General features: G+C 49.9%; 1 protein-coding gene and 1 long non-coding RNA gene across 3 annotated transcripts in view; one reads left to right on the forward strand and one right to left on the reverse strand.

Annotated features, from left to right (window-relative positions):
- Positions 1–3,504: 3,504 nt before the first annotated feature.
- Positions 3,505–6,317, reverse strand: LOC147019487 (uncharacterized). Its single transcript, XR_015061431.1, has 3 exons — positions 6,053–6,317; positions 5,856–5,908; positions 3,505–3,913 (listed from the first exon to the last, which is right to left on the reverse strand). It is a non-coding gene; the product is annotated as an uncharacterized LOC147019487 (long non-coding RNA).
- A 289-nt stretch (positions 6,318–6,606) lies between these two features.
- The window catches only part of LOC147019488 (protein EFR3 homolog B-like), a 108,301-nt gene continuing 93,663 nt past the window's right edge, over positions 6,607–21,244 (forward strand). For both annotated transcript variants that reach the window (XM_085894014.1, XM_085894013.1), the window contains exon 1: positions 6,607–6,979. Coding sequence is in view for 1 of the 2 variants with exons in the window: in XM_085894013.1 (XP_085750139.1) it covers positions 6,970–6,979 (10 nt within the window). In the remaining variant the exon portion in view is untranslated. The remainder of the gene's footprint in view (positions 6,980–21,244) is intronic.

Genomic DNA, 21,244 nt, shown 5'->3' on the forward strand with positions numbered 1-21,244 from the left:
TATCCCACAGTTGCATTAGCTGAGCCAACTACAGGAACCTCCTCCTTGGTGTACGTTCCCAAGTCAGTAGATACAGGCTGGAGTGCAGGAGCCTTTCTCGGAGGGTAGATGGGGGTGAACTTGCTCTTGCTCATAATTGATCTGGAAGCGCCGGGATCAACGTCCATCCTCACCGGGATCTTATCGATTGTTACATCAACTATAATTGGAGCATCAGAGCTCTTTGTTCCAACAGAGAAAACCGCACAAAGTTCCTCACTTGACTCTCGGCTGCAGGCTGTGCTCTGTGACCTATCGTCCGCTGCATCAGGGTTCACCCAAATATGATGAGCAGGAGACAAGTTATTCGACTTGGATCGAGAACAACGACACTTCAAGTGTCCCCGCCTCCCACAGCTGTCACAGGTGTAATTCCTGTACCGACATTGGAAAGCTTGATGATTACCACCACAACACTAACTGGTTACCCCCAACTTTCCGGGTGGATTCAGAAATGTCAGGAGGTGGAGGTGAATTTGGTGGCTTGCTAAAACACTTTTGCTTTCAGCCAAAGGTTACCTTGTTAACCAGTGGGTCCTGCTGGATAACTTTTGACTTGGAGATCACACGCAAGCTCTCAGCAGTTTGCATACACGCAGTGGCTGTTTCCATGACTTTAGCCAAATTGGGGTCGGATTCAGAAAGGAGTTTCCGCAGAATTGAGTCGTCATTGATGCCTATTATGAAGAAATCACATAACATCTCTTCGAGTTTATCTGTAAACTCACAATGTTCGGCGTATCGGCGTAAATCAGCCACGAGCTCGGATGCTGACTGACCATCTTGAATCGATATCTCGAGACGATCTTACCCGGTTTAGGGTGATAATGTCTTTTCACGAGATTGACGAGCTCTTCATATGACTTGTCAGATGGTTTGGCTGGGGCAAGAAGATCTTTGATGAGGCTGTACGTCGGGGCGCCGCATATGGTCAGTAATACAGCTCGCCGCCTTTCAGCGTCCTCATCGGTGTCCATTTTGTTTTCCACTAAGTACTGCTTCAGATGATCGGTATAGTCTTCCCAATCACCCCCCACTGCGTAATCTTGCAATATGCCGATGCACGAAGACATCCTCGTCGCCACTGTAATGTACTCGATGGACAGGGCCGAAGGCTCTGGAGTGGGAACAACAGGTTTAATTCAGACACGGGCACAACATGGCACAGCACAGCTTCGGAACATGGGCGGGTCACATGACTCTGGCTAACCACGACCCGGTGCACCCATGTATGCATGCATTACCATAAACTACTGATACATCTCAGGCTGGATTAAAATTCCGACCCAGATGTGTAAACTCTCCTCTCCCCTCCAGGATGACTCCTGGTATTCGGCAGACCTCCAGATGTGCGCCCTCGGATTGTTATTGAACTGGGTGTCCCTTCTGCTGGAATTCATTGATGGATTTCAATTGTGAATAAAAAGTAAGTGATTGCTGGCTCTGGTTGATTTCAAAATTCCTGCTACAACGGTCGAACCTTCAAGGGGGGCACTGCATCAACAGCGCAGCCGCACTCCCAGAAAATGATGCAAAACCCCAGACATGTGCTGCATACAAAATAAGTTGTTTATATCAGTATTTTATTTTCTCCTTTTATGTTCCCACTGTATATTTTTTGTGAACAAACTATTCAAATAATCTGAAGAGCCTCATTTTTAGCTCATCTGGAACATAGTTCCGGGGAGATAATGGGATGGCGCGACGTCCGTAAGTCCATCCATCCGTCCGTCCGTCAACAAATACTTTCAACTTCTTCTCTGAAGCTATACGCATAATTTCGATGAAACTTGACCACAACGTTCATCAGCGTGTATGTACCAAAGATTGTTCATGCCATTAAAAAATCGGGTCCTGGGGGGGTCTTTGGGGGAGTTGCCCCCAAAAATAGGTATTTGCTTTGTTCTCAGAAACTACACACACAATTCCGATGAAACTTGATCACAACCTTCATCACCCATGATGTACCAAAGATTGTTCACACCATTAAAAAAAAATCTGGGTATAAGGGGGTCTCCTGATGGGTTTCCCCCAAAATATGTATTTGTTTCCTTCTCTGAAACCACAATACAATTTTGTTGAAACTTGATCACAACCTTTGTCACCTGTGATGTACCAAAGTTTGTTCACGGCATTAACAACCCTTCCATCCACTTTCTCAACAACCCTCTCGAAGAAGTTCAGTCACTGAAACTCTCAGGACTCACTCTCACCCATGATCTCTCTTGGGCAAACCACAATGCTCTAATAAACTGACATGCCTACTTCCATAAATTAAGTATGCACAAGCAGAGAGGCCTGAAGAAATTAAAGTGGTTTTTCAGAAATGAAATAGGGCTTTTTTAGATTCGAGGCTGAAGATGTGTTTGGAGAGTCGTGGCTGCAATGGATGGTTCATGAAATTGAAAGATTGAAGGTGTTGTACATGAATTCCAGGAGCTTGAATGGAAAGAGGGAAGCGTTGGAGGCACACTCTGGTGAGGGGTATGACGTAGTTGTTGTAAGTGAGATGTCGTTTAGTGAGCAATCCAACTGGAGGACGAGAATTCAAGGCTACAGTGTTTAGAGGTGTGATGGGAAGGAGAAAACCAGAGGAGGTGTTGGAATCTGGGTGAAGGACAGCATTGTATCGAGAGAAAGGCATGACATGAAGGAGGGAATTGATGGAGAGGATTCTGTGTGGATAGAGATTAGGGAATGGAAGAATAGTAAGATACTTGTAGGATGCTTTATAGGGCTCCTGGTGTGAGGGAAGAGCAGGAAAGATGGATATGTGAATAATTCAGAAAGGACGTGTGTTAAGGGCAAGAGTATCGATTATGGGGAATATTAACTTGCCAGGGATATAGTAGGTCCAGGAATAAGGAAAGGGCAGAGCAGATGAGGATTTTTTTTAAGACCTAGTCCAAGATTGCTTTTTAACCCAGTTTGTACAAAAGCCCATGACGGGGTGTGCTGGATTGGACCTCTTTTTGAGTAATGTTCTCAATATGGTAGAGGAGGTGGAGGTTGGAGAGCATCTGGGGACAATCGGGCACAATATTGTGCAACTCTGTTTTTGAGATGTGAAGTTCAGGATTGTGGTGTGACTGTGTAAGGCTGTTGTATGTTAGGAGGGCAAATCTTGGGGTTCGTGAAGTGATTTGGGAGCTTCAGATTGGGTAAAGTTGATGAGTGGGCGTTCTGCATTGGAGAAATGGGCAACCTTCAAGGACCAAGTAGCAAATGAACAGGGTGCAGAGTAGGTATATTCTAGTGTGGTGTAAAACTAGGGAACATTACGATAGACTGCGCGGTCCTGGCTCCACAAAGGCACGAGCACAACATATTTGATGTGAGGGATCTCTGGGTCGCTACCGGGAGATCGGTCAACTATCTCCGTGCCACGGGCCTGTTCGAGCAGAACTGAACGGGGCTAAACAACGACGACAACTACTGCTACTACAGCAGTGGTTCCCAACCTTTTTCTGATCGAGTACCACTTGGAGGTCCCATACCGTCGCCGCGTACCACCTGCTTCCAGAAAAACTCAATTTGATAAGATATCAATTTATTCACAAGTAGAACACACGGATGAACTAACTGTCAACAAAGAACAACATTTAATGCGAGGGCCGCATCTGTTTCTTCTCCACCAGCTCGTCGATGTGGGGCATAACTTTGCTCACAGCACATCGGAAATCATGCCCGGGCGCAGCAAGGCGGTTCCGGCTCTTTGACTTGATGGTCATCATGGCTGAGAACCCCTGCTCGCACTCCCACGTAGAGGGGAATATCAGTAGCTGGGGAACAGCGTGACGGGCTCGTGTCGGGTACGAGGAGGCCATGGTCACCCAGAAGTTTATAGGAGAGCATTCCTTGTGCTTCGTCTTTGCTGTGTGTCAGGGTTCCCAGATGAAGACCACAAGGGGAAAACCAGAGATGTCACTTTTTATAAATTTCAGGGTTATTGCACCTGCCAATAGTTGGCAACATAAGGTTTCCTCTCACAATATTACTTTAACAAATAACCAGGGGTGTCATATCATTTATATGGTATAAAATTTAGCCGTGCAATGAAAAAACAAGTGTTGTCAAAGCTGAACAAGTAGAAACCCAGAGTTGTCAGTACTTTACTCCTGGTTATCTCCCTTTCATTCATGTTAACTGTTCCACCATAATATTCAGAGTTGAGAAACTAAAAAATGAAAGGTTGTAAAACTTTCACAGCATAAACTCTGAGCACTACAATGGCCTATTTGGTTATATCATGGGCTCCGTAGTTGGTGCATCTCGTGGTTCAAGCCTGGTCAAACCTTTATTGTGACTTTTATGGGACCCACGCCATGGCTTAATGGTTAGCGCGTCTGAGTACCCATCCTCATTCGATGTACCCACCGCCCAATCAACCTGCTTAGGTATATGAGGGAGTCACATGAGGTGACCGGCTATCGCGGGGGTGGTTTATCCTTGGTTTCCTCCCGGTTTTCCATCATATTAAGTAGTACGGAGTAAGAAATGGAGAATCCGTCGTCATATAAGCGAAATACCCTTGAGTATGGCGTTGAACACCAATCAAACAAAAAAACAATGACTGTTTAATGTTGAAAAAAATAATCTGTGATCACCAAAGTCATGTAATGTATGCTAATAACCAACAAGCATGAATTTGCTACACATCCTGGGTTAAAATTGCATGGAAATTATTAAACAAGGGAATAACCAGTGATGTCAGTTTGCAACATTGATTCGTTCTTTGCTCTTAAATTAAATAACACAAAAGCTTCGCAAATGCTACATGCTTCATTTGATCAGCCAATGATCACTCTTCCTTTTACTGGAAAAGAAATCGATATGACAGTTATTAAACAGTCCAGCAAAGTCTTGAAACTTTTTTTTCAGTTTCTTCAAAATTGACTTATCCTGATATCTCTGGTTTTCCCCTTGTGGTCTTCAGATGTATCAGGCCAAATCATTTTTTTTTAAGGTTGAGCCCGAAAGTGCTCGTGGACCACTTGGAAGGCCCTCGCGTACCACAAGTTGGGAAGCACTGTACTACAGGGAGAAAGAAACCAGGGTGGTTGAGCAGTGAGTAGCCTCGACCTTGGTCGCCTTTCTTGGTTGCTTTATGCAGCTTCTTTGGATAAAACAGCATGGGAGGAGTGAATTTATTTATATAATCTTCGCCACCTGAGTTTCATTGATTAAATAATAGCTGATTGGTTCTTCCCACCATTCACAAGTGAGAGATGTGGGTAGGTCTTTCTTTATTATTTATATATTGACTGCTTTTGACATTTGTACGTGGTACATGCTTGGGAGCCTCATTGGTATGCATTGCAGTCTGGGCTGTCGCTGATGATTCGCCAATAAGGGATAAAACCGGTCTGGCAGCTGAGGGAGTGTGTAGCATTGGGATTCTCATGTGTGGACTATGTGTGAACGTCTTTATTGCTGTGGAGGAACTCTGGGAAGGGTTTGAATCAGCAATGGGCTTTCCTTGGTAGCCTTTCATGGTTGCTTTATGCAGTTTCTTTGACGAGAAGAGCATGGAAGGAGTCGATTTATTTATTTATTTCTGCTACCACAAACTACCTTACTAAGGATACCTTTCTTGACTCACAGATGTTATTTGATCTTTCTTGAGAAACTGCTTGTGGAGATCGACATGGGTGAAGTGTAATGAACATTGAAATCAGCATCTCGATCATCATTTTGGGTGGAAACCTATAACCCCCTACCCACCCCAACGTGGCACACGCAGCACAGGGGGGAATTGGGCTTCAACATCGACAAACAGCCAGAATCCCCAAATTTCCAAACATTGCACAACATACCTGTACCTGTGCAAACGTAAACTTCTTGAACGACCAGAGAACACGATGGAGGCCTAAAAGGACGACGGCAGAACTGATGGTGACTCGACATATTATTCCGCTTACGAACAGTGTATTTTGTACAATTAAATGCTTAACCGCCGAAGTAGGCGAGCTATCGCCGGCACCCTGGTCAAATTCAAAATTTATGCTCGCACCTTCGTCGAACGTCAGGCCTGACCAGCCGGTTCGTGAAAGCCTCGGACCAAGATACCACGGTCAGCCCCACAAGAACGTGGGAATAATTCTGGCCTTGGAGGAGGAACAAGAAGAGGAAGACGAAGAAGAAGAAACAGAATTAGAGGAAGAAGAATGTGACGAAGAAGAAGAAGAAGAAGACAGTAAAACCTTGAGAGATGCTCGGTATGGAGAACCCAGATCACGTCTTTTGCAATGTCTGAGAGTTGGGGATCCCCTGGTTGGTTTTGGTTGTACCGGATACACTTTGTCAATTGAGCCAGAAGCACCCTGGACTCTGCAAATCAGTCTTTAAATTCATAAAGAAAACGGGGGCGAACAGCCTAAAGTCCCGAGCATTTTTTATTTTATTTTTGGATGTCGCTAATGAGTTTGGATGCGTGGCGTTTATAGAGCCTCGTGGCGTTTATAGAGCCTCGTGGCGTTTATAGATCCTCGTGGCGTTTATAGAGCCTCGCGGCTCTGATAACTCCAGTGACACAAGAAGAATAAGAAGAAGAAGAAGAGAAATAGGAAGAGGAAGAAGAGGAGGACGAGGAGGAATAGGAATGTTTATCTCCCAACAGGCAGAGAGAGAACGACCTCTAGTGTTGAGAGAGTAATGAGAGTGTTTTTATTGATACAGGAAGCGCGACTTTATGTCTAACCCTGTAACTCTGTCCCACCCTGTTAACTAACCGCGGTCGTGAGTGGAGCTATCTGAACTCGGGGCTCGAGTCCGAAGGATCCAAATAGAGATCCACGCAAACCTTTTCACATCGGGAGCAGTATCCAGCGGAGAGACGCTTTCTTGGTATTATCGGCCTCCGACGTTGCTGCCAACTGCGCTGTCCGACGAAGACGCCGACTTGGCTGTGGAAACGAAATAGGCCGGAACATGCCTGCAGGTAAACCCCGCGCTTTTTTTGATGTATAGTCACGTGCTCCACACAGGTGGTGGACCCCACGACCACCCACCTCCGACGGTGCTTGACCACACTTGACCACCCCCCCCCCACGGTGGATGACCCGTGTCCCCCAACAATGGTAAACCCAATGCTTTCCACACTCCCCCACACTCCCCCACACTTCCCCACACTTCCCCCCCACACTTCCCCCACACTTCCCCCCACACTTCCCCCCCACACTTCCCCCCACACTTCCCCCCACACTTCCCCCCCACACACTTCCCCCCCAACACTCCCCCCAACACTTCCCCCCCAACACTCCCCCCAACACTCCCCCCAACACCCACACTCCCCCCCCAACACTCCCCCCAACACTCCCCCCCCAACACTCCCCCCAACACTTCCCCCCCACACTCCCCCCACACACTTCCCCCACACTTCCCCCCCACACTCCCCCCCACACTCCCCCCCCACACTTCCCCAACACTCCCCCCACACTCCCCCCCAACACTCCCCCCACACTCCCCCACACTCCCCCCAACACTTCCCCCCCAACACTCCCCCCCAACACTCCCCCCAACACTTCCCCCCAACACCTCCCCCCAACACTCCCCCCCCAACACTCCCCCCAACACTCCCCCCACACTTCCCCCCACACCCCCCCCCCCCACACTTCCTCACACCTTCCCCCCCACACTTCCCCCCCCCACACTTCCCCCCCACACTTCCCCCCCACACTTCCCCCACACTTCCCCCCCACACTTCCCCCCAACACCCCCCCCCCCAACACTTCCCCCCAACACTCCCCCCCAACACTTCCCCCCCCCAACACCCCCCCCCCAACACCCCCCCCCCAACACTTCCCCCCAACACTTCCCCCTCTCAACACTCCCCCCCACACTTCCCCCCCACACTTCCCCCAACACTTCCCCCCACACTTCCCCCACACTTTCCCCCCAACACTTCCCACACTTCCCCCCACACTTCCCCCCCCCCACACTTCCCCCCCCACACTTCCCCCCCACACTTCCCCCCCACACTTCCCCCCCCCACACTTCCCCACTTCACACTCCCCCCCCCCCACACTTCCCCCCACACTTCCCCCCCACACTTCCCCCCCCACACTCCCCCCCACACTTCCCCCCCCCACACTTCCCCCCTCTACACTTCCCCCCCACACTTCCCCCCCACACTTCCCCCCCCCACACTTCCCCCCCCACACTTCCCCCCCACACTTCCCCCCCACACTTCCCCCCCACACTTCCACACTTCCCCCCCACACTTCCCCCCCCCACACTTCCCCCCCACACTTCCCCCCCCACACCCCCCCCCCCCACACTTCCCCCCCCCCACACTTCCCCCCCCCCCACACTTCCCCCCCACACTTCCCCCCCACACTTCCCCCCCCCACACCCCCCCCCCCCCCCCCCCCACACTTCCCCCCCCCTCTCCCACACTTCCCCCCCCCACACTTCCCCCCACACTTCCCCCCCCCACACTTCCCCCCCCACACTTCCCCCCCACACTTCCCCCCCCACACTTCCCCCCCACACCTCCCCCCCCCCACACTTCCCCCCCCACACTTCCCCCCCACACTTTCCTCCCCACACTCTCCCCCCCCACACTTTCCCCCCCCCCCCACACTTCCCCCACTTTCCACACTTCCCCCCCCCACACTTCCCCCCACACTTCCCCCCCACACTTCCCCCCACACTTCCCCCCCCCACACTTCCCCCCACACTTCCCCCCACACCCCCCCCCCACACTTTCCCCCCCCACACTTCCCCCCCACACTTCCCCCCCCACACTTCCCCCCCCCACACTTTCCCCCCCCACACCCCCCCCCCACACTTTCCCCCCCCCACACTTTCCCCCCCCACACTTTCCCCCCCCACACTTTCCCCCACATCACACTTTCCCCCACACTTTCCCCCCCCCCACACTTTCCCCCCCACACTTTCCCCCCCCCACACTCTCCCCCCCACACTTTCCCCCCCACACTTTCCCCCACACTTTCCCCCCCACACTTTCCCCCCCACACTTTCCCCCCACACTTTCCCCCACACTTTTCCCCCACACTTTCCCCCCCCCACACTTTCCCCCCCACACTTTCCCCCCCCACACTTTCCCCCCCACACTTTCCCCCCACACTTTCTCTCCACACTTTCCCCCCCACACTTTCCCCCCCACACTTTCCCCCCCACACTTTCCCCCCCCTCTCTCGGTCACTTTTCCCCCCACACTTTCCCCCCACACTTTCCCCCCACACTTTCCCCCCCCACACTTTCCCCCCTGCACACTTTCCCCCCCCCACACTCCTTCCCCCACACTTTCCCCCACACTTTCCCCCCCACACTTTCCCCCCCACACTTTCCCCCCCACACTTTCCCCCCCACACTTTCCCCCCCACACTTTCCCCCCCCACACTTTCCCCCCCACACTTTCCCCCCCACACTTTCCCCCACACTTTCCCCCCACACTTTCCCCCCCACACTTTCCCCCCCACACTTTCCCCCCACACTTTCCCCCCTACACTTTCCCCCCCACACTTTCCCCCCACACTTTCCCCCCCACACTTTCCCCTCTCCACACTTTCCCCCCACACTTTCCCCCCCACACTTTCCCCCCCACACTTTCCCCCCCCACACTTCTCCCCCCCCACTTTCCCCCCACACTTTCCCCCACACTTTCCCCCCCCCACACTTTCCCCCCACACTTTCCCCCCCCACACTTTCCCCCCACACTTTCCCCCACACTTTCCCCCCCACACTTTCCCCCCCCACACTTTCCCCCCCACACTTTCCCCCCACACTTTCCCCCCACACTTTCCCCCCCCCCACACTTTCCCCCCACACTTTCCCCCCACACTTTCCCCCCACACTTTCCCCCCACACTTTCCCCCCACACTTTCCCCCCACACTTTCCCCCCACACTTTCCCCCCACACTTTCCCCCCCACACTTTCCCCCCACACTTTCCCCCCACACTTTCCCCCCCACACTTTCCCCCCCACACTTTCCCCCCACACTTTCCCCCCCACACTTTCCCCCCACACTTTCCCCCCCACACTTTCCCCCCCACACTTTCCCCCCACACTTTCCCCCCACACTTTCCCCCCCCCCACACTTTCCCCCCCACACTTTCCCCCCACACTTTCCCCCCCACACTTTCCCCCCCACACTTTCCCCCCACACTTTCCCCCCCACACTTTCCCCCCCACACTTTCCCCTGACACTTTCCCCCCCCACACTTTCCCCCCCACACTTTCCCCCCCACACTTTCCCCCCCCCACACTTTCCCCCTTTCCACACTTTCCCCCCACACTCTCTCCACACTTTCCCCCTCCCACACTTTCCCCCCCCCCACACTTTCCCCCACACTTTCCCCCCCACACTTTCCCCCCCACACTTTCCCCCCCACACTTTCCCCCCCCACACTTTCCCCCCCACACTTTCCCCCCACACTTTCCCCCCCACACTTTCCCCCCCACACTTTCCCCCCACACTTTCCCCCCCACACTTTCCCCCCACACTTTCCCCCCCACACTTTCCCCCCCCCACACTTTCCCCCCCACACTTTCCCCCCCACACTTTCCCCCCCACACTTTCCCCCCCACACTTTCCCCCCCACACTTTCCCCCCCACACTTTCCCCCCACACTTTCCCCCCCACACTTTCCTCCACACTTTCCCCCCCACACTTTCCCCCCCACACTTTCCCCCCCCCACACTTTCCCCCCCACACTTCCTCCCCCCCACACTTTCCCCCCCACACTTCCCCCACACTTTCCCCCCACACGCTTCCCCCCCCACACTTTCCCCCCACACTTTCCCACACTTTCCCCCCCCCACACTTTCCCCCCCACACTTTCCCCCCCACACTTTCCCCCCCACACTTTCCCCCCACACTTTCTCCCCCCCACACTTTCCCCCCCACACTTTCCCCCCCACACTTTCCCCCCCACACTTTCCCCCCCACACTTTCCCCCCCCCCACACTTTCCCCCCCACACTTTCCCCATTTCCCCACACTTTCCCCCCACACACTTTCCCCCCCCCACACTTTCCCCCCCACACTTTCCCCCCTACACTTTCCCCCCACACTTTCCCTCTCCACACTTTCCCCCCCACACTTTCCCCCCCACACTTTCCCCCCCACACTTTCCCCCCCACACTTTCCCCCCCACACTTTCCCCCCCACACTTTCCCCCCACACTTTCCCCCCCCACACTTTCCCCCCTCCACACTTTCCCCCCCCCACACTTTCCCCCCCCCACACTTTCCCCCCCACACTTTCCCCCCCACACTTTCCCCCCCACACTCCCTTCCCCCCCCACACTTTCCCCCCACACTTTCCCCCACACTTTCTCCCCCCCCACACTTTCCCCCCACACTTTCCACACTTTCCACACTTTCCCCCACACTTTCCCCCCACACTTTCCCCCCCACACTTTCCCCCCCACACTTTCCCCCCACACTTTCCCCCCCCCCCCACACTTTCCCCCCCACACTTTCCCCCTCCACACTTTCCCCCCCACACTTTCCCCCCACACTTTCCCCCCCACACTTTCTCCCCCCACACTTTCCCCCCACACTTTCCCCCCCCACACTTTCCCCCCACACTTTCCCCCCCACACTTTCCCCCCACACTTTCCCCCCACACTTTCCCCCCCACACTTTCCCCCCCACACTTTCCCCCCCACACTTTCCCCCCCACACTTTCCCCCCCACACTTTCCCCCCACACTTTCCCCCACACTTTCCCCTCTCCACACTTTCCCCCCCACACTTTCCCCCCCACACTTTCCCCCCACACTTTCCCCCCACACTCCCCCCCACACTTTCCCCCCCCCCCCACACTTCCCCCCACACTTTCCCCCCACTTTTCCCCCCACACTTTCCCCCCCACTTTCCCCCCACACTCCCCCCCACACTTTCCCCCCCCACACTTTCCCCCCCCACACTTTCCCCCCCACACTCTTCCCCCCCACACTTCCCCCACACTCTTCCCCCCCCACACTCTTCCCCCACACTTCCCCCACACGTCCCCCCCCCACACTTCCCCCCCCACACTTTCCTCCCAGCTGTTCACCACCACCTCTTATCTTCCCCCATCCAAATCCTCGATCTTTTCTTCCCCCGTTAATCCACCCAAACCCACCTCCTTCAAATTCCCTGCTTTCCTTCCTGAAAGTCCCTGCAATGTCCATCTTGTATTCCCCACGTTCCCCAACCCATCCCTCTCCCTTCCACAGATCTCCTCATGTCTATGCTCCCCACTGTTTTTTCTTCCCTCTCCCACCCCTCTTGTCTTCTGCTCCCCTTGTTGTACGTTCTGTTTGTTAGCTCTCATATGAGCCTCGACATTGTATACAAAAAAATTGAAATTTAGCCTGTGGTGTTGGAGAAGGACAGAAGGAAGCTGGAGAGCAGAAAGCGACGCAGTCTCATGTTTCTAATCCCACAATATGTAAGCGTCGTCCCACCTGAGTCAAACCTGTGCCATCACAAACGTTTCATGGTGAATGTGGAGGGAGCATTGAGCGAGTATAAAGAGGAAGCAACGGCTTCAATGGCCCCTGGAAAAAAATAATCTGTACAATGAACCAGTGTTGGATGAGTATACAATATTAAATGTGACATTCCTTGTTGATCACAAATCTTTGATGTAAATGTTAAGATGCACCACAGTTGTAAATTGTACTCTTCATACAATGCGTGTGTGTGTGTGTGTGTGTGTGTGTGTGTGTGTGTGTGTGTGTGTGTGTGTGTGTGTGTGTGTGTGTGTGTGTGTGTGTTCTCTGCACTCCGAAACCACTGTATGGAATGAGTTGAAACTTTGTGGTTGTATTTTGTTGGGGTTTTCTACATGCAAATTCTCCATGTAAAATGTGTCTCGTGTGGGACCGCTCCACATGGGAGAGGGTATGTCAAGTCCCAGCTCATTCTAAAATGCCCCAATTCTGTTATGGTATTAATAGATGTGGTGGGAGGGGGGATACGTTTAAACATACGGATCTGTCTTTGTTTTATTATTTTTTATTTTTTTGTATACCTTGTCGAGGCTCGTATGAGAGCGAACACACAATGCACAGCAAGGGGGCATGAGACAATAGGAGCGGGAGTGGAAGGGACAAAACAGTGGGGAACAGACGCATTAGGTGAACTGTGGAAGGGAGAGGGATGGGGATGGGACGGGGAACATGGCGAAGAGAAGATGGACATTACAGGGACTTTCAGGAAGGAAAGCAGGGGAATTGAAGGAAGTGGGCTTGGGTGGATTATCAGGGGTAGAAAAGATCGAGGATTTGGATGGGGGATGATAAGAGGTGGTGGTGAACAGCTGTTTTGAAAGCCTGGAGGGAAGAATGGGAAAGAATAGAGTGAGGGAGTGTATTCTAAAGGCAGGGAAAAAAGAGGAATGAAAGAGTGAAGGTGAGCAGTGATTCGTGATTTTGGTAGTTTTACCAGAAGGGGGTTGTTGGCGGACCTTGAGCGCCCTGAGGAAATGTGGTGGGGAGAAATCACAGAGAGATCAGGGGGGCAAGGCTGGAGAGGAGACTGTAGATGACAGAAAGACCACCGACCAACCTGGGGTGATTGAGTGAGAGGCCCAAAGACTCAGCTTCATTGCGGGAGATGCCGATGATCCTAAATGCCCTGGTTTCGACAGCGTGAAGCCGAGAAAGGTGGGAGGCAGGAGCACCAGCCCAGAGGAGAGAGCAGCACTCCATCAGGCTACGGACAAAAGCTTTGTAAGTGGTCAGGAGCTCAAGAGGGCAGAGGAAGGACTTTGCACGACGGAGGATTCCCAGTCGGCGACTGGCTTTTGAGGCAAGGTTGGAGATGTGGCTTTCCCAGAAAAGGTCATGGCAGATAGTGAGACCCAGAAACTTGAAAGAAAAGACTTCTTCAAGAGGATTGTTGAGAAAGTGGATGAGGGAGGGGGGGGTTCTAAACTGTCCTTTCGAAGAGACATAGTGAGAGTGTGAGATTTGTCTGGATTGAAAGACATGTTCCACATGTTGGACCAGTTTGTGATTTTTATCCAGATCTGCAGTGAGCGAGGAAGCTGCTGCTTGCCGGTCTAAGGGATGACAGATGGTACGGCAGAGGGTGGAGTCATCAGCAAAGAGATATAGAGGATTTTCCAGAGAGTCGCAGAGATCATTGATGAAAACCAGAAAAAGAACAGGGCCCAGAACGCTACCTTGAGGAACTCCAGCCTGGACAGGAAGAGGGGATGAAAGAACTCCATTTAGGGCTACACGTTGACTGCGACAGGAGAGGAAGTCTGCGAGCCATGAGTGGAGATGGCCTTGGATACCATGGGAAGCGAGTTTGGTGAGTAGTGCAGGGTGCCAGACTATGTCAAAAGCACGTGATATGTCCAGGGATACGGCTCGGATTCATTGATGGGAGAGCAGAAGCAGCATATCCAGGGTAGAGTGACCTGGTCTGAAACCAAATTGATGATCGGAAATCAAGCCATTGGAGAAGAGGAAGGATTTCATGTCTGAAGCGATGATGGATTCCATAACCTTGCTGATGATTTGGAGAAGGCTGATTGGTCTGTAGTTACAGGGATCTGTTTTTGCACCTTTTTTATGCAGGGCAGTGATGTTAGCAGATTTCCAAGCAGATGGCAAATGACCTTGGGCAAATGAGAGGGTGAATAGAACAGAGAGGGGGTGAGCAAGAGCAGAAGAGCAGGCTTTGAGGACTCGTGGGCTGATGCCGTCTGGACCGGTTGCAGAATCTGAGTCGAGGGTTGAAAGCAAGCTCTCCACCTTGTCAGGAGAAAAGGACACAGAGTCCAGGGACAGTTTGGTGCGACTGGGTAAAGTGGGTAGAGATAGTGATGGGTTTAGGACACAAGATTTAGCTGCAAACACGGAGTTTAGACATTCAGCTTTATCACGTGTGGAATCAGCAGTGCGGCCATTTGAGGTAAGGGAGGGGATGGAGGGGGAACATACACCAGAAACAGGTTTGATTAAACGCCGCCAGGATTTTGAGGAGGGAGAGAGGTTTGAGAGTTCAGATTTGAGATGAGAAAGATGTTGTTTTCTGGCTCTCCTGAGGGTAGATACACACTTGTTCCGAGCTTTGTGGAAGGAACTGAGATTGCCCTCAGTTGGGTTTGCTTTCCATGAGGCAAAGGCAAGTTGTTTCAGGACAACTGCCTCGCCACAAGCTTCAGTAAACCAAGGGCGGGAGGAAGGGTAAGACAACTGAACACGAGAGGGGATAAATCTGTGCATGAGGGAGAGCAAGTTTCTTTGAAAGAATTCCCAGGATGAGTTGATGTTTGAGAAAGTAGTGATGGGAGACCAGTCTGTAAGTTTGATGGCTGCTTGGAGACCCTGCCAGTCGGCTTGAGTGAAATGCCAGACTCGACGGCGGTGAGGTGGTTCTCTGATAATAGCCAGAGAGATGTCCACTTTGACAAGGACGTGGTCAGAAGAACCGATTGGAGCGGAAGAAGAGCAGCGGATATTGTTCGGGAAATTTGTCAAAATCAGATCCAGAAGAGATGGAGTACCATTGCTTGAGATCCGGGTTGGGAAGCTGACCGATTGAGTCAGTCCCAATGAGTCGCAGAAAGCTTTTGCTGAGGTGCCACGACAGGTGAGAGAGGTACCCACACCTAGCCAACTGGCATGATGACAATTGAAGTCACCACATATGAGGAAGAGAGTTTGGATGAGAAGATAGAAGATGGTCCATGTTTTCGGATAGTGAGGTGTAGATGGAGTCATCACTGTTCGGTGGACGGTACAGTACACGTATAAACATGAGGTGGGAGTAGAGGGGAAGCCGTAGCCAGACGTATTCCTGGGGGTGTGGGGGAGTGATAGCAGTGCATGGAGAGTGAGGAATAGAGTCTTTGATGAAGAGAGCAACACCTCCACCAGGATGAGGCTCAGGTCTGTCATATCGGAGGAGGGAGGAACCGGGGAGAGGTACTTGGGAGTCAGACACGTCTTGGGAGAGGAAAGTTTCTGTTAGGCAGATTATGTCTGGTTTGTCAGTGGCAACCTGTGTGGAAAGATCTGAAAGGTTTGAGTGAAGGCCCCGGATATTTGAGGTCCACACTTTTAATGAAGAGGTAGGGGAGGAGGCTTTGGGTGCAGGGGGTGGGGGGAGGTCGGTTAGGACAAGGGACTAGGGGAGAGGTAAGGAGGGTTGTTGAATGAGTGTGAGGGATTGCAGAATAGCGAGGGGAGGGGGCCGAATGAGGAGGAGAAAAGGCTCTGTGGTGCTGCGCGAGAGGGGGGAAAGAGAGGGGGAAGAAGGCAGTTGAGGATTTGAGGAGATGGAGGTGAGAGGGCAGTGGAGGGAGGCAGCTTGGTGGATGAGAGGGGGGGCAACTTTGAGAAGGATGAGTGAGGGGGGTGAATGGTGGGAGAAAGGTGAGGGGAGAATTTTTGAGAGAGGTGATAGGGAGGCTTGGAGGGAGAAGAGTGGGATGGTTGCTTTGAGAGTGAGGGGTGAGGGGGGTGAGTTGGCACTGAAGTTTTGTTTGTGAGTTGAAATGCATTGAAACTTGGTGGTTGCACTCTGGGTGTGCATGGGAACCTTCAACTCGGCTGAGATAGACACCCCAAACATATGTGTTTATTTTTATGTGAAAGTGACAAACTCTCATAACTCGAACCACCTGCTCCCTCCAAGAGAAGTTTGGGGGGCATCAAGTGTATGTGTATATCTACATATAGTTGAGTTTAATTAATATAGGCTCATCTATTTATTTGATCTTCTCTTGTTTTCTGGTAGATTTGACTCTTTCAAGTGTGTTTAGCATTCCATGCAAGTACAATCTGGATATGTGTGAAATTGTAGCTTGAATATTGCCTGGTGTTGGCTTAGTGGTTAGGGTGGCGGCTTGGGATCCTTGGGTCCTCAGTTCAAGCTCCGTTGGCCGCTGAATTAAAAAATACACCAGGAGGTTGACTCAGCCTGTCATCCTTCCGAGGTCGGCAAAATGAGTACCAGTGTACTGGTAAGGGGGACACTGCATCAGTGGCATAGCTGCGTTCCAACCAATGATGCAACCAGCAGCCACAGGCTGCACTCGATAGAGAGAGAGCTTGAATATTCTGTTTTTTATCTTGGCACTGGGGTGAAGAATGTGACAGTGCACTGGTTGTGACTCTCCCTCACACACAATTGAAGTACGTCGTGATCAGTCACTTAGCTGCTAGCAAATCCATACATTTCAAATCAGAGTAAATGCCGACCGAAGAATCGATGTAAAATGGATGTGCGTTACTTTTTTTTTTACTTTAAAAAAAGCTAAAGGGCTTTGTTAGCCCCCGTTGGACTTAGTCCGAAATGGGGGCTTCTGGATTTGGTCTCCATTTTCGTGTGCGTGCGTCTGCATCCACATCTCAGACATGTATGGACCGATTTTTATTCTTCGTACGAATTGCATCAGCGGCACCCTCAGCCAATGATGCTACCCCGCAGCCTTGTGCTGCATACGAACAAAGAAGTCGTGAGCAAAATGGACCAATTTTGAGGAACCTCCCTGGCTCACAATCTCTAAAATCTTTGTTGTTATTCGATATTACCAGGGAAGCTTTCTTGGAAAACTACAAACTTTCAGCAACTGACCACATATTTTGGAAGGTGTGGCTCTCGAGGTAGGGAAATCCCAATGATAACAAGAAGGGCACTCGGTCGAGCGCATACCTCCGCCATGTGGTGCCTGATCCACGAGAACATTTCAGGCCCAATACATTTTTGAAATACCGTGCTATATATCGTTTTTGCCTCTACAGTATCTCTCAATGGGGAAGAAGCGTGCACTACATAAAATTAAATAATTCTCGTATCCATATCGGATCTTCACCAAAATCGAATCGGTTTGTCGTGGTCACACACCCAATATGCCCACCAAGTTTAGTGTGAATCTGCCCACAACCTTTTAAGATATCGTGCTATATATTAGTTTTGCCCTATCTCTCAGTGGTGAAGAATCACGTAAAATAATAAAATTATTCTCATATCCAGATCTGGATTCAGATCTTCGTCAAAATCAAATCAATATGTTGTGGTCACACATCCAACATGTCCACCAGGTTTCATCCAAATCCATCCATAACTTTTCAAGATATCATGCTATATATCTCTTTTCTGTTTTAGCCCTATCAGCACAAATGGTAAAGAATCACTGAAAAAAATTATCAGATCCAGATCTTCTCCAGAATTGAATCAATTCGTCCTCATCACGCATGCAACCTGCCCATCAAATTTCATCTGAATCCGTCCGTAACTTTTTGAGATATCCTGTTCACAAACAGGAGTGAAAACATAAGCTCCACTCACCTTCGGTTGCAAGAGGTAATTATGTTTAATGTCAAGGACAATTTACCAAAGTACATCCAAACTGCAGACTATTGTGGAGGAGAAGGGCCTGCTATCGATAACAAAGACCTTTTGATGAACGTCAGTACGACCACAATTTGTATATCTGTCAATACAAATGCAGATATGAATGTGAGGATGGATTGTTTTTTGTTCTTTTTTAGCTCCTGAAGACAGTTGAAAATTTGCAAACCTCACGAGTTAGTCCAATCCCAAGTAATCTTTAGAATGCGGGAAATGATTGTATTGAAGCCGAAAATTTCAAATTTTCCATTGGGCTGGGGTACCCCAGGGCCTCCCCCCCTCTCTGGGCCCACTGTATTGCTGGGATAATACAACACTTTTCAGTTTTCTGGATTTGCACCTCCCTTCCCCTTCGGTAATCCTGGTGATGGGCCTGTTTAAAACTACAGGCACGAATAACTAATGAAACGAGTTCGACAGGATGGTGCAACAAAACTGGGTAAAATGGCGGTAAATTTCGGAATTAATTAATTTATTCGACTGTTACAATCTTTTCATTTTATTTCAATTAAATGATATACTTGAACACTGTAGAACACAAATCGCCTTCTTATAACTTTCAAAACCCTTCCATTTAGCAGTACTTAGACATGTTAAATTAGATGGTGTATAAGACTGCTTCAGCCTAGATCATTCAAATTGTGTTTATTTGACAATTTATAACTATTGCAGCTAAAGGGTTAAAGAAGACCAAGTGTTGAGAAACAAAAAGATTCCTGACCTTTCAGATCCTTTGTACTCATGCACTAGCCCAAGGCATTGTGTGCTTCTCTTGGAACTTTTGAGGCCGCATGCTCAGTTGATGGCTGAGTATAAAGACGTTTGACATCAATGCACCATAAACTATGGTAAAGCGCACAATTTTGAGTGACGTTCGCAGCAATTATTCTCTTTGGCAGCCTTCCGCACAGCAAGCTTCCTCACATCAGTGAAACAGTCAGAAATCCCTTCAATTTGATTACTCTCCTCTTCCTGTGCTCCGCTGTGTTGTCCTATTAAAGTAACTCTCAACCAACTGCGGAGCCTGATCTTCCGAGTGCAAGCCAATCAGTGAAAGCTTAAGCTAGAATTCAATTTTTGTCGAAACTGAAGCTAAAAATAAATTATAAAGATATGTGGGCACACAAGATAATTTAATTTCAAACAATTAATAATAGTAACTGGAGAGTCCATAGAACACACTACGCAACACAGTGTTCAAGATGGAGTCCATTTAGCTTCGCATCTGCCCTTTGCGCTTTTGTCATGACTATTCACTCTGAGCACTCTCATCGTAGTGGTTTAGCGAGGGAAGCACACTACCATGCGCTTCCCTCCTTACACCTGAGACAATTCTTATATCACCACCTCTTTTTGTTCTCTGAATCTTGTTCAGCAACCTTGCTGCCGAAAACAAATCCTTTGACATTCAGACCTCTCCTTTACACCTACTGTATGGTTCTCCTTGAGGTGTTTTTGATTGGTTTCTGGAAGGTTTGCTGTGGGAAAACGATTTCCCATTCTCCTTTCAACCATCGGACCTGAAAAAAAAGAAGACCTGACTTAAAGAAGTTCAAGTCCTCACTGGTTGGTTCACATAATTGTAACATCTTCACAAAGCATGTATACGGACAAGAAAACGAGAGAGGTGAAGACTCTCGGGGTCAGAATTGAAATCGCAATACAAAACGAAAGCGAAGTCAAATCCGCATGCTTCCCACTTAAAGCAATGTTGAAAGATGGTAAAAATTTCCACCTCGAATGACCCAAGATCAAATGTTGGGTTAAAAATAGAAAAAAAAAAAAAACATTCCCATTGTGACCCCTGCGAACCTAAGTCCCCACTCTCTGCGGCAGGAACCGGGGCGTTAAATTAAAAAAAAACATCTATATATTTCATGTGTCCCCCATTGTTTATTGCAGATACAAAGTTTCATTAAAAATGTGCCCGTAATTGCATTTTTTTGGTATTTGACCTTTTGACCCCACCATGGTGGAGAAGGGGGCTCTTGCTCTTGCAAATTCTTGCAATGAGATGATCATGACTACCAGGTTTAATGAATTTATGCTCAACCGTTTGGGAAGGCAGAGCGTGATAGACGGACGGACGGACGGACCTGATTTACAATATCCCCCTTTTGTTTTTTCAAACTGCCTGGAGATAAAAATTAAACTTTGCAGAAATAGTGATGCAGCATCCACCCCCTCACTCCCCCCTATACTAATCCAGCCCATAGCAGTAACGTGATGTAAATACTGTATAACTTTTTTAATTGATAGGTTGAGTTAATAGGGCAGATTAAATGTTGAAAAGTTAAACAAATACGTCGGCCTAATTGGATGTGCATGACATAATAGGTACGACAAGTCTGAAGTCTCTCTGCATACCCTTGTACCATTTTTGATAATTAAAGGTGTTTGTCTCAAGTGCTGTCGAGATCACTGAATATTGAGCACCACGTAATTTTTTCCCTTGGATGAACTGCCTTTCCATCATTGTGTGAAATGTATGAACCACACATCGAGAATGCTGCATTTCAAAGTTGGAATTGTCAATTTTTTTGTGCCGATGTAATATATAGACTGTAATCGTCATGCCATAAAAGAGAACTGTGTGAAAACAACTGCGAACCACCGATGTATCCATTTACTCCGCTGGCTTTCCTGTACTTGATTGATGCTGATGATTTAAATAATTAATTTGTGTTCCTCGACTAAACATCTTTGAGGAACAAAAACTAATCTGAGATCAGAGGTTTTTCAGAATGTGAGATTACTTGATTTGATGAGATGTCAGCTCGGGGAGTGGCTGAACGTGATTTTGTGTATATTACTCACCGGCATCACAATCAGGAGCCCATATCCCTTTCCTTTGGTATGCAGCACATGGCTGC

Source organism: Eptatretus burgeri, chromosome 9 (assembly GCF_056783735.1).
Source record: "Eptatretus burgeri isolate ZD-2024b chromosome 9, Ebu_testis_v1, whole genome shotgun sequence".
Classification (NCBI taxonomy): domain Eukaryota; kingdom Metazoa; phylum Chordata; class Myxini; order Myxiniformes; family Myxinidae; genus Eptatretus; species Eptatretus burgeri.